Consider the following 21,912-nt stretch of genomic DNA (forward strand, 5'->3'; position numbering starts at 1 on the left):
GGTTGGGACAGTCGTTCGGGGGTATCTTTGTGGTTGGGACGTGGTTCACAGCGACGAGTTGAGGTTAACAAGGCAGAGCTGATGACGAGGCTAAAAGCTGCCTTCCAGAGGCAGAGGCACGTCGTTGAGCTACCCCAGGGACACGCTCTGATTGGGCTGTGGCGCGCAGGTAGAGGCTGGTAGTTGGCGGTGGCTCGAGCTTCGGCACGTGATGATAAAGCTCCAAAAAGTCACCAGTCGAGGCGAGGCGAACTCTTTGAAGCAAGCAGTTGCGAATCTCGTCGTGGAACAATATCTTCGTCCCAATTCACACTCACTTTGTTCTTCTTTGGACATCATCGACAACGCGCCCCAGATTCTGGTTAACCATCCGTCTCGATCCATTGCTTGCTGGGCTCCTGGCGCTTCAGCTGGCCAATCACGATTATTTACTGGCGCTCGCACTGAGCACGTCCCCTGGCCTACCACCGCCTGCCTAAGCCTTGCGCGAAAGCAAAGCAAAAGCTCCCCCGGTCTTCCCAGCCCACTCCCATGCGAAGGGCAAATTTATTGAACTCTGGGTCCTCTTCTCCAAGTCAAGGCCGGCTACTCTGCTACAGTCATGGCTTTCGGCTTCGGTAACTCTGGAAACTCCATGCTTGGGGGCGCCGGTGGAGCAGGAGGGCTTACTTCAGGTCCTGATTTGGAGACTATCCAGACAGAGGTGAGTTTGCGCTTGTGTTGATGGCATCTTGAGGCTGGATTTGTTTTGCTCGCCCATTGAGGCCATGCTAACCACTTGCGCCAAACACAGGATCTAGGCTTTCTTACCATCGCCGGCGACGCCAAAGTTCGTCTGACCTCTGCCTGGTCATCTCTTCCATCTTCAACCGCGTCGCTCCTGAGTGTTGCTTCGCGAAAGGGTCTTGTCGCTGCTGCCGGACCCGACCAGGTCATCATCGCCACCACTGAATCCGTCCGAAAAGCATTCGAATCAGAAAAGAATGGCGACTCCGACATTCGCGCATTCGAGCCTCAGCTCAAGATTGCGATGCCCATGCGGGTGTCGCAACTCGCCTTTACCGCAGACGAGAACTACCTGATTCTCTCAGCGGAATCTGGTGGTGGATTGGCCGTTTACGAAGTGCAGAGCCTCCTCTCAGGCTCGACAAACTCTGCCTTTGAGCTGTCGACGAATGGCGAAACCCTTCGAGCTATGATCCCGAACCCGACACCTGAGAAGGCTGAGCTGTGTGCCATTGTAACCAACGGCGGCAACTTGCACATGGCGAATCTGAAGGAGCGTCAGATCAGCAACCCTCTCAAGAACCAGGTCAGCTGTATCAGCTGGAGCTCCAAGGGCAAACAGCTGTGCGCGGGATTGGGTGATGGCACAATAGCTCAGATGACACCGGAAGGTGAGGCTAAGGGGGAGATCCCCAAGCCCCCTAACATGGGCGACTTTCACGGTAAGCGATGTCAAGACATCTGACAAGACCTCAGTAAGGCTAACACCCTGATAGTATCATCTCTTACTTGGCTGGAAAACAATCTCTTCCTGTCTATTCACACATCGAACAACGAGTCTCCACCAACATCCATTTACCACATCATCACGCGCCAACCGCCATCATCTTTCAACTTCCAAAAGCTAACGGATCCCGTTGAGCCCTTTGGTTCAGAAAAGACTCCCCACCACACTATTCTACGACTCCGGGATTTCCCACCAGCTCTCCAGGACCTTCTCATCGTCTCTTCTACGGCTGCTACTGAGATGGGTGTATTGAGTCGATCCAAGACCGCTTTGGCTACCGATAAACCGGCCGACTCCATCACCGGTGTTTTCACTACGACTGAGTTCTTGGATGACACCAAGAGACCGACTCTCCCTATGACCGACTCCATGGATGACTCAACACCCGTGGGCGTTGCGCTGGACTTGTCTGGCACGGAAAAGGTCTATAAGCCCATCCCTTCGGATGTTGAGCTGGAGGAATCACCAGGGCCCCTTCCTGGATTTTGGGTTCTGACACATGAGGGTATTCTATGCGCGTGGTGGGTAGTCTACAACGACTCCATCAGGCAAGGTACATCCTATCCTCACCTAACTGCCGTAGAGGGCTCTGCTGCCCCTGCACCAGCTCAGGCGGCTCCCGCGGCAGCAGCACCTTCTGCATCTCCGTTTGGTAACGCCTCCACCTTCGGCTCATCAGCTGCCGCTCCTGCTTTTGGCTCGTCCTCTCAACTCGGACAGAAGCCTTCGCTCTGGGGTTCAGGAGGCTCCGGCGCCGCAGCCCCCAGCACGGGTGGTGCTGTGTTTGGATCGAGCGGCTTCAGCAACGCAGCACCCTCTTCCGCACCAGCTTTCGGCAAGCCCAGCGCTATTGGCTTTGGACAGTCGTCACAGCTGGGCGCGAAGAGCTCCCCTTGGGCGGCTGCATCAAGTGGAACGGGATCAACTCCTGCTTTTGGACAGTCTGGCTTTTCGAGTTTTGCGAATAACAACAACAACACTAGCCCCTTTGGCAAGGCAGCCTCATCTAACCAATCAGGCGCCTCTGGGGGATTTGCTGGTTTCGCCAGCCAAAGCGGCTTCGCTTCTGTTTCTAACAATAACACCAGCAGCAGTGTATTTGGCAGCGGAGACAAGCCAGCAGCAAGTCCTTTTGCCTCTACCTCTAAAACCGAGACAGCTTTCCCATCCAAGCCAGATCAACCTTCCAGCAATCCATTCGGCTCCACTCCTTTCAAGCTACAGAGTTCATTCAAGCCGGATGGATCTGCCAAGGACGATGTTAAACCAAGTGGACAATCCTCCATGTTTGGAAGTGGATTTGGCTCTGCTCTTAACGACGCTGCTAGCAAACCCACCATCACTACATCCGCGGCGAAGGATGATGATATGGATACTGCTGCTGAGACGCCTCAAGAGACTCCTGCTAAACCCAAAAGCTCGTTATTTCCTACGCCCCAGAGCCCCGAATCTACCACCCCGACAACTACTCCAGCACCATCCAAGTTTGGGTTTCCTACCTCGCCTGCCCCCCAAAGCTCTGTCTTTGGACAGCCTTCCAAGTTTGGTTCGTCGACTCTCTTCGGAACCAAGACAGAAACTCCAAAGCCCGGTGGCTTGTTTGGATCCTCATCCGCTACGCCCAAGCCTGGAGGTCTATTTGGATCACAGCAAAACACGCCCAAGGCAAGCATATTTGGAACTCCACAAACGGCGGCCAAGACGACTGGATATACAGGGATTTTCGGACAAAAGTCAGTCCCTGATGCGGACACACCAAAGGTCAAAGTGGAACAAGACGCTCCCCTGCCTCCTGATACCACGAGCAGGACTGCCTTTCCTCTCGGCGATTCGTCTTCTTCATCGGCTACTTCTGCTGCTCCTTCTAATCCATTCGCAGTGGCGACAGCTCCTGCTAAACCCGAAGCAGCTCCTTTGCCGCCAGACTTTCTGTCGACGAAGAAGACGAGCAAGCCTGCAGACTCAACAGACGCCCCACTGCCGCCCGACTTTGTCAATGTGTCCAAGCCCTCAGAAAAGTCGACGGCTGCACTAAGTGCCCCCTTGCCACCAGACTTTACCAAGCCAGCAAAGAAGCCCGCTGCGGAACCAAACGATGCTCCGTTGCCTCCCGATTTTGTTGCTCCCAAGGCCCCCTCAAAGGAGCCTTCCTTTGTGCCCTCTGTTCCCGAGTCAACTGAGGATGAGAGTGATCTGGAGGATGAGGATGAGGATGAGGATGAGGATGACGACGATGGCTCCGAAGGTAGTGGTATCGACGTTGCCAAAGATCTGAGCCCAAGCGTCAGTGGCCTAACCCCCACGCCTGGTTTCACCCCTCAAAGCTCGTTTGGTGGTCTGGGCGGACCTGCCCTTGGTAGCAGCAGGGCCAACCAAGAATCATCCCGGCCCCTGTTTGGCGAAATCAGCCGCAATGCTCCCTTGTTCCCACGCCCAACTGCGACCAGCCCCAGGTCCCCTAGCCCGGTTCGGAGTGCTATACCAAACCGAGTGATGAGGTCGGAAGCTATGAGGTCAGTGAGCGCCCCCGGGATGGCATCGCAAATCCTCGGACCCAGACAGTCTCAGATGGGGGCTTCTATCACAAGTAGGGATACCAACGCGCCGGAGGATCCTTTCATGGTCCAGCACCGGAAGTTGAAGGCGAAACAGGAGGCAGCGGAAACCCAACCACTCGTGGATGAAGAGGATGACGAAGTGCAGAAGATTCTCGCATCCGAGGTTGAGGGCAGCTTGACGCTAGATGAGTTCGTTGCTCACTCCAACGTTGCACCTCCCGCCAAGGAGAGTATCCCAAGCCAAGTCGAGGCAGTCTATCGAGATATCAACTCGATGATTGACACTCTCGGCCTCAACGCGCGCACTGTCAAGTCATTCATCAAGGGTCACACTGAGGAATGTAAGCAAGGCGGACGAACCAAGGATGATCTCGAGGATCCCGATGATTGGGTTCTTTGCGAGATTGATGAGCTTGGGGAAGTTCTGGACAACGAGCTGTACCCGGATCTTGAGGATGGTCGTGTTCGTGACTTGGAAGCTAAGCTCGACGCATGCCACGAACTGACAAGAGATATGCACCGCCTACGGGCTAAGCAGGAAGATCTCAAGAAGATCCTCATGATCAGGACGGACCCTGACCAGGCCGAAGTGACGCGGTCTATGCCACTGAGTGCGGAGCAAGCAACACAGCAGAACGAACTCAGACGGGAGTTTGCCAAGTTCTCGAAGCTTGTTGCTGAGGCGGAAGAATCGCTGACGCTGCTCAAGACACGAATTGCATCAGTCTCGAGCGCTTCAGGCAAGGGCAAGACAAGCGTGCCAACGGTGGACGCCGTGATCCGTACCATCACCAAGATGACGGCCATGGTTGAGAAGCGAAGTGGAGACATTGACGTCCTGGAGAACCAGCTGCGCAAGATCCATCTGGGCGGTTCGAGCCGAGAGGGATCCCCAATGACACCTCAGGCAAGGAAGAGCATCATGTTCTCTCCTGATTCGACGCCTGCGCGAACTCTTCGCCACAGTTTCGCGGGCAGCGTTTCCTTGGGTGCGTCGGTGCGGGCCACCCCCCCTCGCAAGAAGCTCAGTGGTTTCAGCCGGGAGGAGAAGGGCGACCTGATGGAGAAGAGGGCGCGCAGACAGGCAGTTCTCCAGAAACTCAAGGGGAGCGTCGAGAAGAGAGGCGTCAATGTGTGGAACATGGAGGATATTGAATAATGGCAAGAAGACTGGGATATGGGTAGAGAGAAGTTGAGGATGAATAGCACATGAAACAAACGAAATAACCAAGCAACTGTAGTTTAGAGCTTAGATAGTGTATCAATTGGTCGGGAGAAGCACTCAGCTAATGTATTCTTTGGATTCTGGACTTATCCTGGGTTAATCAAGTTGTTGGAGATAAGAAAACAAGTAGTTTGAGGATATCAAATGATGTGAGGTTTTTATTAATTCCTTCTTTCCTATTGCTTGGCCCAAAAAACACCTGACTCCATGGGTATTCATCCCCAGACATTAATTAAGATACATGATGCGTATGAAGCCGAATTGTCGACTCAAGAAGTAGTGGTAGAGGGAGTAGATCGAGGGACGGCAGGCTTGGACTCGACAGCCGGGGTCTCGGTGGGCATGGTGCGAGGGATAGCAGCCGTAGGCGTAGAAGGAACCCGGCAGTGGTCCTTGTTCTTGTGCTCGGGGTGGGTTCGAGGAGTGTAGCTGAGTTTTGTTAGTATTGCGAATGTTTTGATTGGAGCTGAGGTGGGGGTGAATTACTTGACGAAGGAGAGCATCTTGAAGGCTGTGGAGGGTTGGTTGTGGTTGTGGTTTTTGTTGTGTAGTTGATTGAGGCTTTGAGAGTCTTGATTGTCAAGGCTGATTGATTGCTTTGATGGTGATGATGGATTGAACAAGCAGATCGAACACCAAGAGGGAATTGGACAGGCATTATATAGTTTTGGAGTCTGGCAGAAATCTCCAAGGCCGGACCGGTTACGTTCTGGTGACTCCAAGGGAGCCTCTACGTGTGACCGGCATCATCTAGGTAGTACTCTGCTGGGACAGGGATGGGCTACTGGAAAGCTGGGCACGGGACTGACGTCGTCCGGGTTGCCCGGACAGGGAAGCGATGGGGGAATCTCTGCTCTGCAGCGGGGGATCAGAGTGCGCGTGACGCCTTCTGCTGCGCAGTTGCTCGTCCGTGAGATCCTTGCCCGAGAGAGGAGAGCGAGTCGCAGCCCAGGGGTCCAGGTCGCGGAGAATGCTGGGGGTGTGGGCATGTGCTGATCTGAACCTGGACAACGAGGCCGGCCCGGTGAGCGGCGAGCTGGACAACGGAGGAACCGCACCGCAATTGTGGCCGTGTAAGCGAGAGGCTCTGCTTCTTGCTTTCCCAGGGATCTCTATGGTTTTTCCTTGTTTAGAGGCGAGGCCGAAGTCGCAGGTCTTGATGAGAGCAAACACAACACCTGCCGAGTATGAATCATGACACTTATCATAGTTTGTATTGATAATTCAATTCTGCGATTGATTGCACTTTTTCCATCCCACACACTCCACATGATTTTGACATCTGCCCCTCGACTCACGCTCGTCTTGTAAATCGGCCCATTCGTTTTTCTCTGCTTTCAAAACTCCGGTCGTCCTCTGGTGGGGCTCTCCTGCGCCGGTCCGCTTTCGCATTTCAATGGAACAGCCACCGAAGCTTAGGCCAGGTCACCGGTCGGCGGTCTCGGGGTGGGGCCATCTCTGCGCCGTGCTGCAGTGGGTCTCCCTTTTTTTTCCTGCTCCTTCCTTTCCCAAACTTTTGTGTGGGGACCTTCTTCACCTTGGCTCACCTTGATTTTTTCACCGCTCACCGAGGAGGGGCACCCTTCAAAAAATTGTTTGGTTCTGGTTCTCTACCAGCCATAGCCCTTCACTCCAACCTGTCTGTACCTATATCCAACCCGCGCGAGCGCATAGTGATTTCAAGATGCATCCCACACAGCAGGCTGCGTGGAGGAGGGCTCCCGATGCGGAGGAAACTGCGCGCCGCCAGGTAACGTCAATTGATCCTTCTCAAATTATTGTTCTAACTTTTCCATGCGCCAGACCGTCGGTATCAACAAGGAGACGGTGACCAACATCTCTTCGACCGACTACCCCGGACACCACCCCGGCGAGGACGCCGCCTTCACCATTGAGCGGTTCCGCGAGGGCTTCTCCGTGGGCTTCCACCAGAACGACCAGTTCCTGTCGTCCTTCTCCCTCGTCGGCATCGACGCCTCGCTCGCCAACGCCTTCCGCCGCATCCTCCTCGCCGAGATCCCCACGCTCGCCGTCGAGAACGTCTACATCGAGAACAACACCTCCGTGATCCAGGATGAGGTCCTCGCCCACCGACTCGGCCTCGTCCCCTTCAAGGGCGGCCGGGAGGGCCTCCGCGACTTCCTCAAGTGGTATAAGAAGCCCGAGCCCGGAGAGGACCCCTTCTCTGGATGCTTCGACTACAACACGGTCCGCCTCGAGCTCAACGTGACGTGCACCGTGAACCCGGACGCCTCTCCCACCGAGAACGACCCCCTCAAGGCCTACAACAACGCCCACGTCTACGCCCGCGACATCGTCTTTGTCCCCACGGGGAGGCAGGTCGAGTACTTTAGCGGGGAGGACGCCATCGCCCCGACGAACCCGGACATCCTCATCGCCAAGCTGCGCCCGCGCCAGACCATCAACCTCGCCATGCACATGCACAAGGGCATCGGCGCCGACCACGCCAAGTTCTCCCCCGTCGCGACCGCCTCGTACCGCCTCCTGCCCACCATCACCATCACCAAGCCCATCCTGGGTGCCGACGCCGACAAGTTTGCCAAGTGCTTCCCCCAGGGTGTCATTGGTCTTGAGCGCGTCACCGCCGAGGAGGCTGCGCAGGCTGGCAGCGGTTACGAGGGCCACGAGGGCGAGACCAAGGCCGTGGTGGTGGATGCCATGAAGGACACGGTCAGCCGCGAGGTCCTACGGCATGAGGAGTTTGAGGGCAAGGTCAAGCTGGGCCGGAGGAGAGATCACTTCATCTTCTCCATCGAGAGCACAGGGCAGTGGGACAGCGACGAGCTTTTCCTCGAGTCGGTCAAGCACCTCAAGCTCAAGTGCAAGAAGCTCGAGCAGCAGGTTGTCAACATGGTGCGGTAGTCAACAGGGCAAGCATGCATGGTTCTTGGGGAGTCTTGATTGTTTAGGTTGTTCTCTATTGCGGCTGTATCATAATCGTCTTGTCTTGTTGCTGCTTCATCTTTTTTCTTGCGGTCTCTACGGTTAGATAAAAAGGAATGATACCATGACCACCTTCTTCATCTTCGCCAGTCATTTCTTCTCCATTTCATCATGACAATCGATGCTCACTCCTCTATTCTTGGTTGTGTCTGCGTCGTCATAGTCTTTTCTGCATCATCATGTCCAACGCCCGAAAATGCCCAAAAAAATCCCAAACGCCGTGTCTATCTCCTGACCCCCAATCAGGAACTCGTCTTGAACTTGAGGAAGAAGTTGAACTCGAGGGGGAATGCGGGGTCGGTTACTACAATTTCCTGCCCTTCCTCAAGACCAAGCTCATTGAGTGACTTGCTCAGGTTGGGACGTGTCTGCTCTTCTAGGCCAGGGGGGAACTGCATGTATAGGGTCTTGCTCTCGGCGCGGATGGATGGCTTCTTGAGCTGGGCTTCGGGTCGTACAGCGAACGAGTCGATAAGGTCTTGCAGAGTAGTCTTGGGGTCGACTTCGAGAGGGCGGGCTTGGCGTCCGCAGACGGGGCAGTCATCCTTCTTCTCATGCTTGAAAGTGTAGGTGTAGATGCTGTCGTTCCCCGAGTACATCATATAGTTGGACTCGAATCCCAGACATGGGGCCGAGCCAGTGGCAATCTTGAAGGCCTCGTTACAGCAGGCGGCAGCAATGATGGCATTGGTGGATGCAATGGCCGGGATAATGTTCTTGATGGTACCTTGCGTTAGGGAATACGTCACGCCCGAGATGCCAAACTCTTGGGCGCGGATCAGGGCCTTCTGGAACAGCCAGGTGACGTGCTCCGGATCATCCTTGTCGAGCTTGGGGAACGGCTTCTCCTGCTCCCAGGCAATGACATGGGCCCACTCGATGCAGTGCTCGGGCTGGCGCGGGATCGAGGCGATGGTGCAGAGCGGGACAGCTGCACGTGGGGCGTGCATGTCCAGCTGGCACTCGATGCACGAGGTTATGGATGGTATGATGACTCTGGCCTGGCCCTTGAAGCCCTCGGTGCCGCCGTCGATGAGTGGCTTTATCGCATCGGGGTCCTTACCCTCCTCCGCGATGGACACCAGCATGGCGTTGATCCACCGACGCGCCTCGATGCTGTCCAGGCCGCAGATGATGAGCTGGAACTGGTTATAGAACTCCTCGTCAAAGTCCTGGATGCGGTTGTTGTGCGCCGTGATGGACACGCCCTTGACCCTCTTCTGCACGAACTCGGCGGCCACCTCGGCCTTGTACTTGCCGACATCGGACTTGCGGAAGAGGAACTGTCGGTTCAGGTTGGAGATGTCGATGGTATCTGGAGAGCGCCGTGAGCTGATGGTCATGTCAGTAGCGGTGGAGGGGGTGGCGGACGGACCCATGTCTATTACGTGAATGTTTTTGAATCGCGACATGGCGAGGTTCTTGAGGATTTCGCATCCTAGGCCACCAGCGCCGCTGTTGTAGTCAGTACGAGTACGGATCGAAGCTCGGGGGGTTATAGACAGACATGACGCTGGCTAGGTTAGCACGATAGCTCTAGATAGCTCGGACGGGACGACTTACAGAACCTTGAACTTGTCAAACTGCTCGAGAAACTCGGGACCGGTAGCATCGGGGTCGGTATAGGGGCCTGGATTTCGACGGATGTGGTTGAGATACTTCCTTTTGGTTGCGGTCAGCAGGTGATGGATCGTCGACTAGGTAGCTAGCTCCCTTACCATCGTCTCTCTTCAATGTCGGCCGCTGAAGCCGGAGCCGCAGCAGCAGCAGGTTCTAGAGTATCGACGCTCATGGCCTAAGGATTCCAATCAGGCTTTCTAAAGATCCAGGGGGAAATGAGGTGTAGGAGGTGTAAGATGGGGGAGATGGTCGAGGTGCACAAGGCAGAACAGATCTGGGGGATCCGTGCGTTCGCGGGGAGCATCATGATTGCTCCAGGTGGCGCGGTGAGCTTCGGTGAGCGTCGGTGAATGTGGGGTTGACTGTCTCAGGTTGACGGTCTTTACCAGGCAGGAGCGGGAAGGAATGACGACTAAATATAGGAAAAGACAGAGAAAAGAGAGGGAAAACATGTTTGTTTATTGTTTTGATTGAATTCCCAACGGATCTATAACTGTGATCCTAAATCTACTGATATGAATAAGTTTTGAGAATCAAACCTGGTAGCACAGCCCAGCTCCACGAGGTCCCTGCAGTGGAAGCTTCTATTGTGGCGGCTCGTGGCTGCAGAAGGCTCACACCCCACCAGAGCCCACTGAGGCACCAGCCAGCTTAGTATCACAGTTACCAGCTCCAGCTTGTAAACTTGACTTTGTCAACTCCAGCACTCTATTTGCATTTTAATATTTATCTCCCCATACAGCATGAGCCGGTTCTAAGAACTCATTAAAAGACCTCGGGCATTTGTTGCGCATAATCGATATATGGTTTGCCAACCATCACCATGGACGACCTACTCACCCCCGTCAGCACCACCTATCTCAAACCTCGAAACGAGCCTCAACAGTTCCTCACAGAAGTGAAGCCGGCCATTGAGCATAAAAAGATCACTTCCATCTCGACTCCGGATGAAGCTTTGGACGCTCTCAAGAGCCAGCCAGATTACGACACTCTCGTCGCAGTCCTAGAATTCCTAAATGGCGACAAGCCCGCGTCCGACGGTTTCTCATTCCAAACTCCAAACCCGAAGAGCGCCGCCATCGTGCACCTTCTAGTTTCCGAGATCGTGCCAAACTACTACACGCTTCTTGTCGAGGGAGCTCCCGAGCACGATGGCTCGTCAGAGGAACCTCATGTTGAGCTCCTGCTACGCTGCCTCCGCAGCTCAACAGGTCTCAACGCGACCATGACTCAGATCAGAGCTCTCATTCAAGAATCACGGCTCGGTGGAAAGGAGGAGAAGCGCAGCGATATTTCTCTCAACCTCGGCATTCTCCTGGATATGCTGGCCTCTCTCCTGCGTGGCTTCGAATCGATCCGCGACATATGGGCCTCGTCAGTTAAGCAGCTTACCAATGCGGGTCTTCAGAGAGTTCAGGCGCAGAAACTTGGCTCTCTACTCACAAACGGCCAGATCGTGTCCGTCTCTGCTGAGGCCCTCGAGATTGTCGGACGTGATCGAGTGCGTAACGAGAGTCAGCGGATAGCCGATGGACTGGAGTATAGCAGATGGATGGGAAACAGCATTGTTTCATGGGTCAAGTCCTCGCCCGGGGCAGAAGAGATAACATTCTGCTCTGATCTCTTCCAGAAGTCATTATCCCTTCATCACTCAGGTGAGATTGTATAGCATGCCTATATTGATCTCTTTTGCTCACCATGCCCTAGAAACTCTCATCAAGATTGCCATTGATGGGCTTCTCCTTTCTAAAGGTGTTTCCCCAAGTTATTTCGTCAATTTGGCCTTCAGCCAGCCACGATCATCCAAGAAAATCCTCCATCTTGTTCTCCAGCATATTTCCCAGAAGCATCTCGGCCACCTAGACCTCGGCGACACATCTTCCGACGAGAAAGTCTCTGCAGCTGCAAACATAATCAAGCAACTAGCCCTGGACAATGAGACGAGAAAGAATATCCTGATAGACTGGTGCGCCTCATCATCTGGTGCTGGACTTGGTGATGGCATTGGTATCCGCCGTGCTGTAATAGCTGCCCTTTCACAGGACCGAGATGCTATTACTACTGTCTTGGAGAAGTCTCTTGCACAATTCGGAGATGAGTTGTACATAAAGCATGCGGCAATACTACAGCAGGATGGTAAGACACACCTGTCCAAACCAGTAGAATCTGAAGCGTTAACAATTTCCAGTTCATACTCAAATCTTGCTCCTCGCCGCTGGCTATGTGCACAGGCTTTCGCCCATCAAGCTGACTCTGCTCATGCGGGCAGGCTCATACATGACCACTATCTCCAACAGAATCGGCTCTAGCCAGGCCAGGGCGCAGTTCCTCGGTCTAGTTGTTGGAGAATCCCTCTCGGCTCTTATCGACGACAACAAGAAACGACTGGATTTCAAGATGGAAGAGACGGAAACCGAAGAGGCGCAGCAGCTCAAGAGCCTCACAAAGGTCTCTGATGCTATAGGACCCATTGAGCCCATCCTATCAGATCCTGCAACAGAGACGTTAACCCAGTCTCGGAAGTCTACGACAAAACCCAAACCTCTGCAGAAGAAACAAAAGCAGAAGAAGAAGCCTCTTATCGCCGAGGTCAAGCCAAAGGCTATCATCGAGGAGATCGGTTCTTCTGATGAAGAAGATGACGATCTTGCTCCCTATTCCAAAGACTCTGACCCCGAGGATTCCGATGACGATGCTACGCTGGTTGAGCGCAACAGACCAAAGCCTCCCGTCTACATTCGAGACCTCATCACCTTCTTCCGCGACTCAGAGTCGTACGACAAGCAGAAGCTCGCCCTGCAAACCGCCCCGGTTCTCATTCGCCGCAAGGCGAACTATGGCACCGAGGTCAGCTACCATGCCGACGAGTTGGCTGGGCTGCTCGTGGGCATACAGGACAAATTCGAGATGGACGACTTTCAAGATCTGCGGCTTCAGGGTATGGTTGCCTTGGTAGTCTCTCAACCCAAGACCATGGCACCTTGGTTCGCACGCACTTTTTTCGAGGGCGACTACTCCCTTTCTCAGCGAACCTCGATTCTTATCACCATCGGTCTATCGGCGCGTGAGCTAGCTGGCTTTGAAGTATCGCAGTATCAGTCAGCTGCTGCTTTCCCATCCAAACGACTCCCTGAGAAGATGGAACAGCTCTACCTCGAACCCGCCAGTAACAGCAACACCAACGTCCTCCCTGCCTCCCAGCTCAAGGCACTTCCGCCCAATGCCCTTGACAGCATCTCTCAATCCCTAACATCCTCTTTCCTCGCCCCCCTAGCCGCAGAAGCTGCTGATGCCAACACGGGGCCTGATATCCTCAAGCTGCAGAGCTTCACAGCACGTTACAAGTCCAAGACCAAGTTCAAGCCTCGTGTGCGCGCCATCCCCAACACTACAGCCGCCCTCCTCGCGTCGTCCTTCTTCTCGCCGCTCACGGCTCACTTCCAGGTCGCCCTCCGCTCTGCAAAGCCCATCATCCTCAATCCCGCACTCCTGGCGCTGTATCTGCAGACTCTCGGTATCATCGTCCATGCCGTGGGACCTTCCACACTTTCACTTCCTCAGCTGACGGCGGAGTTGTGGGATCTGCTTCTCGGCGTAAGGGTACATGTCTTGGGCGATCTCGGTGCTATGAAGGGATGGCTCGTGGCCATGGCTTCACTCTTAGAAGTCAACGGTGGCGACATGCGTCGACTCTGCGAAGTGCAGGGCAGGGAGGTGATGGAGACGAGAGAGTGGGTAGCCATGGTATTCGAGAGAACGAGAGGAGAGGACGGTGGGGAGGAGAATGAGGTCAAGATGTTGGCTGCAGGTGTGTTGATCAAGTTGGGCGAGGCCATTGAGAAGTATCAAGCTTTGTTGATGGGAGACATGATTGGGTTTCAATAGGCAGTCCAAACAAAGAAGCCAGAGATGGGATCAAGACTATTATTGAGGCATTCTATTCGTGATTAAGATTCATGATCATACGTCATGTCATGCAAGACGGCATCCGTCCCAGATCCAAGGCCCAAAGATGCTACTAAACTCATTCCGAGTGTGATCGAATTATATCATCTCTCCTCCCTATCCTGGCTTGATAATGCAAACTGTAGTAGATCAAGGTGTGTCGCCGATAGACTCGACCCTGGTTGTGCTCGCTCGACGAATGGGCAGGCCTGACAGATATGTATTCGCCTGATTGAGATGGTCGCTGAGGCTCATGGCCATTCGACGAAGTTCCTCCTTGACCTGCTCAGACGACGCCTGGCCCTCCATCACCTGGGGTGAAGGCGCAGTAGGGGCAGGTGGAAGGAATGGCCTTTGCTGGAACGAGCGGGTGTAATCGTCTTGAAACGATGGTGGCGGCTCCTGTAGAGGCGACGGTTGGCGGGGGATCTCAGCGATTGTTGTTGGCTGGGGGGTGAATGACTCGGGGTCCGTATCCACGAATTCACTCAAAGAGTATGGCCTCTCGCTGCCGTTTGTTTGCGGGGGTTGGGATGGCCCTTGTGGCGGTGGCTGCTGGGCTTGGAATAGCGGTTGTGGTTGCTGGAATGACGGCTGGGGATCGTGCCGTTGGGTGTCGTTGAGGGAGAGATCCGCGATGGCATTGGCGTACTCCGAGTCGTCTGATACATAGATGGAGGGTTCCCGGATAGTATTGGGCATCACATAAAGAGAGGCGTGTTTCTCTAACTCGAACGGGTTCGCTCCGCCCATTTCTGAGCCAGCTATCGAGCCCACGTCTGAGTGTGATGTAGACGGTCGGGGATAATCATTGATAGGATCTGCCAGACTCATATCCAAATCGATGAGACTCCCTGACGACGCTCGGTTGTTTATTGGCGAAGGAACTGCCAGATCATTAAACTGAGAGGACGGTTGGATTGGCTCAGTGGGTGGGTGAATGAGACGGCTGGTGCTCGGCCCCTGGTCATCATTGAAGGGGAACCTGAACATCTCGGGGTTCGCTGAGGCAGGCGGGGCCATGGATGGGAATTTCCAATCTTGAGTCCGCCGATTGTTGTTTAGTTCCGGATCACTAAGTGGCGGCTTGTTGTAAGACACATCGCCAAAGTCATAGTCTGTCGATGCTCTAGGATCCCCCGCCCGGATGGTGTTCATATCAACAAACTCGGAGAGGTTGCTCCCGTCCAAAGACGCGTCAAGATCAATCAGAGATTCCCTCACGCCCTGGGACTGGGACGAGTCATCTCGCAGGGGCAAGTCCGAAGCCGGGGGAGGAGGGGGAGGGGGATAGTCTAGGGAGGGAGGAGGAAAACGACCATAGTACGCCCGGGAGTTGTCCTCATAGTTCGAAATGGTATTCGGATCAAAGAGCTTCTCCAGAGGCGCTTTAACCGAAGGCAGATGTGGCGGAGGACGTCGGCGCGACTTTGGCTTCTGGGTGCGCGACGCATCGTCGTAGCCATCTTGCCTGAGGTCGATACTAGACCCATAGACATCATAGACCGCTTGGTCATTATCCATCTTAAGGACTTGTTGATCGAATGCAGCGGTCGTACTAAAATTCCACTCATCGTTTTCGTATCCTGTCGGCGCGAAATCCGACGGCCCTTGAGCTCCTCCTGCAGAGAAGAGAGATTTGCGGTTTCCGCCCTTAGCTTCCCACAACTTGTAACCCTTAACCAGCTGTGCGAGAGTAGATGTCGGGAACATCTCCTGCGTGTTATGTAAGTATCGATGATGTTGAACCTCCTCGATTGTTGGGCGCTTCTTGGGATCGTCCTCCAAGCAATACGCCACAAGGTCCTTCAGGCCCGGTGAATATCGATCACCTTCAAGGCGAGGGATATGTTGCTTCAGATAGGAGCCCAGCCTGTTGAAATCCATGCCAGCCGCCACATTAGGCGGCAAGCCCGAGGCAATCTCGTAGACCATGGCGCCAAAGGCCCAGATGTCAACTTCAGTGCCGTACGAGGCAGCAGGATCAAAGAGCTCGGGGGCCATCCAATGCGGCGTGCCGATGACGGTTGAACGCTTGTCAAACTTGGTCTCGATAACACCGGCGACACCGAAATCGCAGAGCTGAACGTCTCCAACCTCGGTGACGAGAATGTTTGCGCACTTGATATCTCGGTGGATGATGCCCTCCTTGTGTACCCAGTGGACTGCCTCAGCCACCTCGCGCAGGATGGGTATTATCCATTTCTCTTGGAGACCACCGGGTGAGGTTGGCTTCATGAGGGTGGCCACACTGCCTCCAGCGCAGTACTCTGTGATCATCCACATGGACTGGCCTACCGGCAGGGCCTCGATAACATGATTGATGTTCTTTGCGCCCGTGTCGCTCAACAACTTCAGGGCGCTGATCTCCTTGAGCAAGTCGCTGTATGTGTCGGCGAACTTGGGGTTGGGAATGGCAGTGTCACTCTCCTCAATGTCGATAATCTTGACAGCGACCAGTTGGTTTGTTGTTAGAGAAGTGGCCTTGTAGACGCGGCCGAAGCTGCCCTTGCCGATGAGCTCCGATAGGCGGTACTCAGGGGGGTCCTTTCCGGTCTTTGAGCACTGCTCGGTGACGAGCTTTTGCATCTTCTTGGCATCCTCGATGGCCTTTTGCTTGGTGACGGAGAAGTCCGGGCCTCTAACCTGGAGCGACGCCATATTGATGGGATCTTGGTGCCCGTCTGGGGCTGAGCTGCCTGAGCCGGGGAGAAGACGGACTTGGGCTTGGGGCGTTTGGCGGGACTAGAGAGCTTGGGGAAGGACCGTTTGGTTCACGTCATGGTATCCTTAGCCTGATCACGTGTCGCTAAACTGGGCGGCCGTGATCCTTGACCAGAAAACGAGAAGCGAAGATGGGTGGTGTTGAAACTGAGATCGTTGGACATGTTGGAAAGGGGCCACTTGACGCTTGTCGTTCAGTGTCTGACACGGCACGCACGAGCCTCGCGTCACAGCAGCCGCCATCCTGGTAGCCAATGGGCGGGGGATGTGGCGGTGCGGGACAAGTCAGGGTGGCTAGTGAGTGTGCCAGTACAATAGAAGACAACAAAGACGATGGGACGGGAATTGTCTTCAAAGCAACCCCTGGCTCGGATTTGACGTATTAGTCCCCCTCCATTATCAGTCTGGCCTGAATCAAAATCAACCAACTTTTTAAGTTCTCTCGTGCTTTTACCCAATTCATCTATGCCACAGTTGGAAACCAACACGCAAGCTAATTCTTCAAGTGCATGAGTCAGCCCAGCCAACTATCGAAAGGCCCTTCTTCGCACCGCTAGTGTAACCAGCAAAAGTGCAATGAAAAGCAGCCAACTAAAGAAACTTCGCGTCACTTGGAGGCAGTGTGATACCAAGGACACTCTGAGGCGGGCTCGGGCTACGCAAGCGCAACCAAGAGCTTAACCCCGACGAAGCAAAAAATTAAGTCAACTTGTTTGGAAGGGCGATGAACCCATGCCAGGGGTTAACCTGTGCAAGAACAGATACTACACTTGATCTAAGCCGAATGGCAAAGGAAGCTGAGGAGGAAAGAAGAGAGTGCCAGAGTCGGGGAGCATGAGGGCTCTTTTATACTCGGACACATCGTCTATGAAGCCTTGAATCTGAGGATTGAAGTACAGAACCTGACGATCCCACGTCAATGTCAATCACTCTCGTCGAATCGCAGGCAGCTGCCTAGTCAGGGCTGAGACGGGCGATCATCGCTGCCTAGAGTTTCCATTAGAAAACTGTGGGTGGGGATCGACAAGCATACAGTACCCCGATAAAGACCGGACATTTGAAGACCACGCCGACCCGGGATCTCGTTCGCCGACCGGTCCCAGGGGCTGGGGATTCGGCCGATAAAGAGGGCCCAATAGTCCAGTGCGCGATGGCGCCGTCAACTAAACAACTAGAATCGGTCACTTCGCCAAAGAACGATGCCGAGGCTTGCAGATACAGAAGCTGTCCGTGCGCCGACCGAGGCAACGCGCCACGGAATGACACTGAAAGAAGTCTGTTTGATCGCGACGTTTATCGAATCTCGAGCTCATCGCCACATGAACTGACAAACGGCATTCTGCAAATGTCTCGGGCTACTGGTCCCCCTTGTTGTCAAGGTGCGCCTTTATTTCCACGGGCTGCGAAACAAGTCCGCGGTCATGGCCACCAACAGCCTCTGTTCAGCGTCAAAGCACACCTGCAGCCGCCTTCCCCAGAAGGACAAGGCTTGAAACAGAAGAGAAAGGGGGCTCACATTCGAGAGCTTCTAATGGCTGGCGGTTTTTTGGTCCCAGCTGAACGGACTTGGCCAACACCAAGCAAACGCCAACCGTTGGTGCCAGCTCGGAATGAGCGAGCCTGCTCTCGGTGGTTACTAATCGAGGGGCGAGGCTTTATCCGTCGATCACCTCTCGGCGGTTTGACTGGTTTCTGCTGGTATGGCCCATCTGACCCATTCCAAGGTGCTGGGTAGTGCGGCCTGAAGATGATATCAGAGTTGGAAGCAATACCGAGACCATCGAAACCACTACGAGCATGACAAATATCGACTCGAATCGTTGAAACACACATCGGCGGTAGGTCCCGACATTGTTCGGGTTGACGTCATGTATTCATCTCCCTCATCACAAGCAAAAAGCCCTCTACTAAACAAGCTCCCAACGGAAAGCCTCTCCATCTAAGCCATCACTCCCAAGATCGCGGTCATCTTGGCTAGTCCCGTCAAAGCCCGGCCCCTAGCCTCGACTCCCCGCGACGCCGATCTCATTCTCCACGTCCGTGCCCCCCTTTTTCCTTTGAGATTCACGAGTCAGTACCTGCATCTGCATCGATCCCCCTGGCTGGGAGTGTGCGAGAGTGCTGAACGGTGCGTCCTTGATGGCGTCCGTGATAGGCTCGAGCCACACCTCGCCTCATCATCGGATGCTCGGCTTACATCTGGCGCGAACTGTTGGATCGAAGGGCCTCTGAAATGCTACTACCGATACGGCAGCTACCTTACTGTAGCTAGTCCTGCCCGGGAGGTGGGACGGCGCATGAGGGCTGGATCCCACGCTCAGGGTCGTTCAAGTATTACAGTACGTAGTAGGTGATGATCCTCAAAAAGAAGCTTGTTCCATGTCGAGGCTTGAATCCCCTGGCCCTTTTGGTCTGTATCTATCTTCAGTATCCATCATTCAGTTTCCCATCTCCTTCCTGATGACTGCCGGACTCCATGCAGCCCGAAGCCCAGCAGCATCACCACCATCATCATGGCAACCGTAGGTGAAGAGTACTTGAAGGCGCACTCGGAAAGCGAGTCCATCGCGCCTCTGCCAGCCAGCCTCCGCAACGGTCTCATCGCCATCTCCGTCTTTGCTCTGCTCTCCTTCCTCCTCGCCTCAACTCTCTTTCTATACTTGACCTACAAACTCCTGGCATGGCACATCCAGAAGAAGACTCGCGCCGACAACATCGCGAGAAACATCCCCGACCCTGAACCCGTGACCGACTTTACTTATCAGGAGGGGCCGTTTGGGCCTCAGGGGCAGTCTTCGAGGGCAGTACACGGCCAGAGCGCCGAGCGCATCAAGGCTGCCGGAAACAGCCCTCCCAACCAGTTCCTCATCCTCGTCTTCAACCTCATCATCGCCGATATGCACCAGGGCGCTGCCTTTCTTCTGAGCGTTACCTGGATCCAGAGAGGCGGCATCTTTATCAACACTCCTACATGCTTTGTTCAGGGTCTCTTTGATTCCAACGGGGACTTGTCATCTAGTTTGTTCATTACAGCCATTGCCGTCCACACATATCTCTCCGTCGTCAAAGACTATCGACCACCCCAAAGGATCTTGTATGCAGTCATTGTAGCCATATGGATATTTGTCTACTCGCTAGCCATTATCCCTTTGCTGGCCACAAATAATGGCAGGAATGTCGGGGGTTACTATGTTCGCGCAGGCCCATGGGTAAGTCTCCTGTTAAGGAGGTCACTCATCGATTGCTACTATACTAACACGGTTCAAGTGCTGGATTAACGACGCCTACGAAAATCTTCGACTTCTCACTCATTACCTCTTTATTTTCCTTTCTCTCGTCACAACCAGTGTTCTCTACATCGCCATATACATATCGCTTAGACGACAGGCCAAGGAGACCGCAGAAAAAGACGGCTCGAATAACACCCGAGTCAGGTTCAACCACAACCCGGCCTTCCTTGTGTACCCTCTGATCTACGTCATGTGTACTCTTCCTCTCGCCCTCGGCCGTATCGCCACCATGGCTGGCGCCCACGTTCCTATGGGATACTACTGCTTCGCTGGAACCCTCATCGCCAGCAACGGATCCTTTGATTGTCTGCTGTTCGGCACGACCCGACACGCCATTGTTTTCGGTTCCAAAGACGATGTCGATATTGAGGACACGGGCCTCGAGACCTTTGCCTTTATGCGTACCCCTGCCAACCGATACGGCAACACTGTCTGGATCCAAGGCGGAGAGTCCCATTCCGGCGGAGTTGGGGGATGGTGGCAACGACTGGGGAGCAGGTCTGACAAGGTATCAGGAGCCCTGCGCACCCGGACCATCAGCCAGGAGTCTCTGAGGAGTGCAGCACGCAACGAGATAGCCATCCAGATGGATGTGGTCACGTCCGTGGCGGTGGAAATTGAGGCGGACAAGGATAGAGATCCGAGATTCCCTGACCCGTCGATGAGCCAGACTCCATCGCTGAGCAGCGGAGAGAAGCATGTCATGAGGAGTTTCTAGGGCAGGCCTTTGTGACTCGCTCAGACCCCATTCATTATTTGATTGAGGGTACCGAGACATGCTGTATATAGACCGAGAACACCTATCCATACATACCTAGATACCCAACATTCTGTACTCTTGGATCATACCATAGCCAAGATCTAGTCTTTTAATCTAAGCATTTCTATCAAGACATCTCTATAAAACAAGTCCTGTGAAGCCTTCTACCACACCGCACACACTGTCTGGATAAGCTTACTTGGTGTCACGAAGATCCCTTTAGCCTCTCGACCATCTTGCCATGCACCCCTTTCCACCCATCCTCGCACGAACCTTTGACCACACCCACAAGCAATCTAGAACATGCAATGACGACATCCTCGACGATCTCGCACCTCCCATCTTCTGCCTCCTCGATCTGCCACACCGTCTCCAGTACCATGCCCATCGGACCTCTCATACGGATGAAGACCCCCCTCTCAAGGTTAAAGAACTCTGCATTGCTGACAACGTCGGAGTCCCAGAGGCCCGCCGGCAGGGCATGCACCCTGTCTGTGATTGAATAGCACTTGGGCGAGGCGACGACGGGCTGACCCCCGGGAGGAGGTGCAGGCGCCGGATCCTGGGACGTCTGCAGAGCCTCGTACTTGATCATGTGAGGGTCGCACTTGATGAAGAACTCGTGGTCGTGCAGCATCTCGACACCCTTGGACGCTGGGATGCCAGCGGGGATGGCTGAGACGTGCCGGATCTGGGCCGTAGTCCGGAACATGTTTTCCTCGAGAAGAAATAAAGAGGCGTCACGGAAGTGGTGAAAAGCTCATGTGGCTGCAGCTGTTGGAGGGAGGGCTGGTTATGGTTTTGCGCGGGCGTTTTGGTGTGTTGATTGCGGGATGATACAGTAACTGTAACCGCTGAGCCAGTGACAGGTTTGGAGTTGGAGGGTAGAGGCTGAAGATGGCGGCGGAGGTGGCGCCCTGGTTTTAAGAGCGAGACATCATAGCGTAGCGCATGGTAGAGTAGCATTTGCCCGGGTTAGAGGTATGGGGATTCCAGTTTCATGGGAGGAGAGATGCAACCCTCATCTCCTCATGTTGCGCCTCGGTGGTGATTAGCTACAGTAGCTGCGGCTGCGGTTACAGCCCGGACGGTTATTGTCTCGTCTTGTCTGAGCGTCCATGCGTTGGTGCTTGTCAAGTCGTGGCGGCACGGGTCGAACCGCAGTGATTGTTGTGAGGATATTGTGATGTCGCATTCAATAATGGTAAAATCATCTTGCCCGTCATATTCTGAAGTAGACACTCCAAGAAGGACTCGTATTAAGGGTATGTGCTCTTCTTTTCCCTTCTCATGACATCCTAGTCTGTTCAGAT

At 54.3% G+C, this 21,912-nt stretch overlaps 8 protein-coding genes across 8 annotated transcripts; 4 read left to right on the forward strand and 4 right to left on the reverse strand.

Annotated features, from left to right (window-relative positions):
- Positions 1–601: 601 nt before the first annotated feature.
- On the forward strand, positions 602–5,230 carry NCS57_00112800 (uncharacterized protein; the record flags this gene model as incomplete). The annotated part of the gene is made up of 3 exons (XM_053051200.1): positions 602–703; positions 794–1,448; positions 1,503–5,230. 3 exons carry the CDS (start codon positions 602–604, stop codon positions 5,228–5,230), a joined length of 4,485 nt encoding a protein of 1,494 aa, XP_052919715.1.
- Positions 5,231–5,565: 335 nt separating this feature from the next.
- NCS57_00112900 (uncharacterized protein) lies at positions 5,566–5,931 on the reverse strand (the record flags this gene model as incomplete). The annotated part of the gene is made up of 2 exons (XM_053051201.1): positions 5,783–5,931; positions 5,566–5,725 (listed from the first exon to the last, which is right to left on the reverse strand). The coding sequence occupies exons 1-2, from the start codon at positions 5,797–5,799 to the stop codon at positions 5,566–5,568; spliced, it is 177 nt and encodes a 58-aa protein (XP_052919716.1). The 5' UTR covers positions 5,800–5,931.
- A 989-nt stretch (positions 5,932–6,920) lies between these two features.
- Positions 6,921–8,179, forward strand: NCS57_00113000 (DNA-directed RNA polymerases I and III subunit RPAC1; the record flags this gene model as incomplete). The annotated part of the gene is made up of 2 exons (XM_053051202.1): positions 6,921–7,046; positions 7,100–8,179. The coding sequence occupies exons 1-2, from the start codon at positions 6,981–6,983 to the stop codon at positions 8,177–8,179; spliced, it is 1,146 nt and encodes a 381-aa protein (XP_052919717.1). The 5' UTR covers positions 6,921–6,980.
- Positions 8,180–8,502: 323 nt separating this feature from the next.
- On the reverse strand, positions 8,503–10,052 carry NCS57_00113100 (NEDD8-activating enzyme E1 catalytic subunit; the record flags this gene model as incomplete). The annotated part of the gene is made up of 4 exons (XM_053051203.1): positions 8,503–9,715; positions 9,768–9,773; positions 9,824–9,922; positions 9,979–10,052. The coding sequence occupies 4 exons, from the start codon at positions 10,050–10,052 to the stop codon at positions 8,503–8,505; spliced, it is 1,392 nt and encodes a 463-aa protein (XP_052919718.1).
- Positions 10,053–10,703: 651 nt separating this feature from the next.
- On the forward strand, positions 10,704–13,765 carry NCS57_00113200 (Telomere-reg-2 domain-containing protein; the record flags this gene model as incomplete). Its single annotated transcript, XM_053051204.1, has 3 exons — positions 10,704–11,535; positions 11,588–12,016; positions 12,069–13,765. The coding sequence occupies 3 exons, from the start codon at positions 10,704–10,706 to the stop codon at positions 13,763–13,765; spliced, it is 2,958 nt and encodes a 985-aa protein (XP_052919719.1).
- Positions 13,766–13,975: 210 nt separating this feature from the next.
- NCS57_00113300 (Protein kinase domain-containing protein) lies at positions 13,976–16,486 on the reverse strand (the record flags this gene model as incomplete). The annotated part of the gene is made up of 1 exon (XM_053051205.1): positions 13,976–16,486. The coding sequence occupies one exon, from the start codon at positions 16,484–16,486 to the stop codon at positions 13,976–13,978; it is 2,511 nt and encodes an 836-aa protein (XP_052919720.1).
- A 2,576-nt stretch (positions 16,487–19,062) lies between these two features.
- On the forward strand, positions 19,063–20,557 carry NCS57_00113400 (G-PROTEIN-RECEP-F1-2 domain-containing protein; the record flags this gene model as incomplete). The annotated part of the gene is made up of 2 exons (XM_053051206.1): positions 19,063–19,758; positions 19,817–20,557. The coding sequence occupies 2 exons, from the start codon at positions 19,063–19,065 to the stop codon at positions 20,555–20,557; spliced, it is 1,437 nt and encodes a 478-aa protein (XP_052919721.1).
- A 247-nt stretch (positions 20,558–20,804) lies between these two features.
- NCS57_00113500 (uncharacterized protein) lies at positions 20,805–21,311 on the reverse strand (the record flags this gene model as incomplete). The annotated part of the gene is made up of 1 exon (XM_053051207.1): positions 20,805–21,311. One exon carries the CDS (start codon positions 21,309–21,311, stop codon positions 20,805–20,807), a length of 507 nt encoding a protein of 168 aa, XP_052919722.1.
- Positions 21,312–21,912: the final 601 nt, after the last annotated feature.

The sequence above is a fragment of the Fusarium keratoplasticum genome, chromosome 1 (genome assembly GCF_025433545.1).
Source record: "Fusarium keratoplasticum isolate Fu6.1 chromosome 1, whole genome shotgun sequence".
In the NCBI taxonomy this organism is placed as follows: domain Eukaryota; kingdom Fungi; phylum Ascomycota; class Sordariomycetes; order Hypocreales; family Nectriaceae; genus Fusarium; species Fusarium keratoplasticum.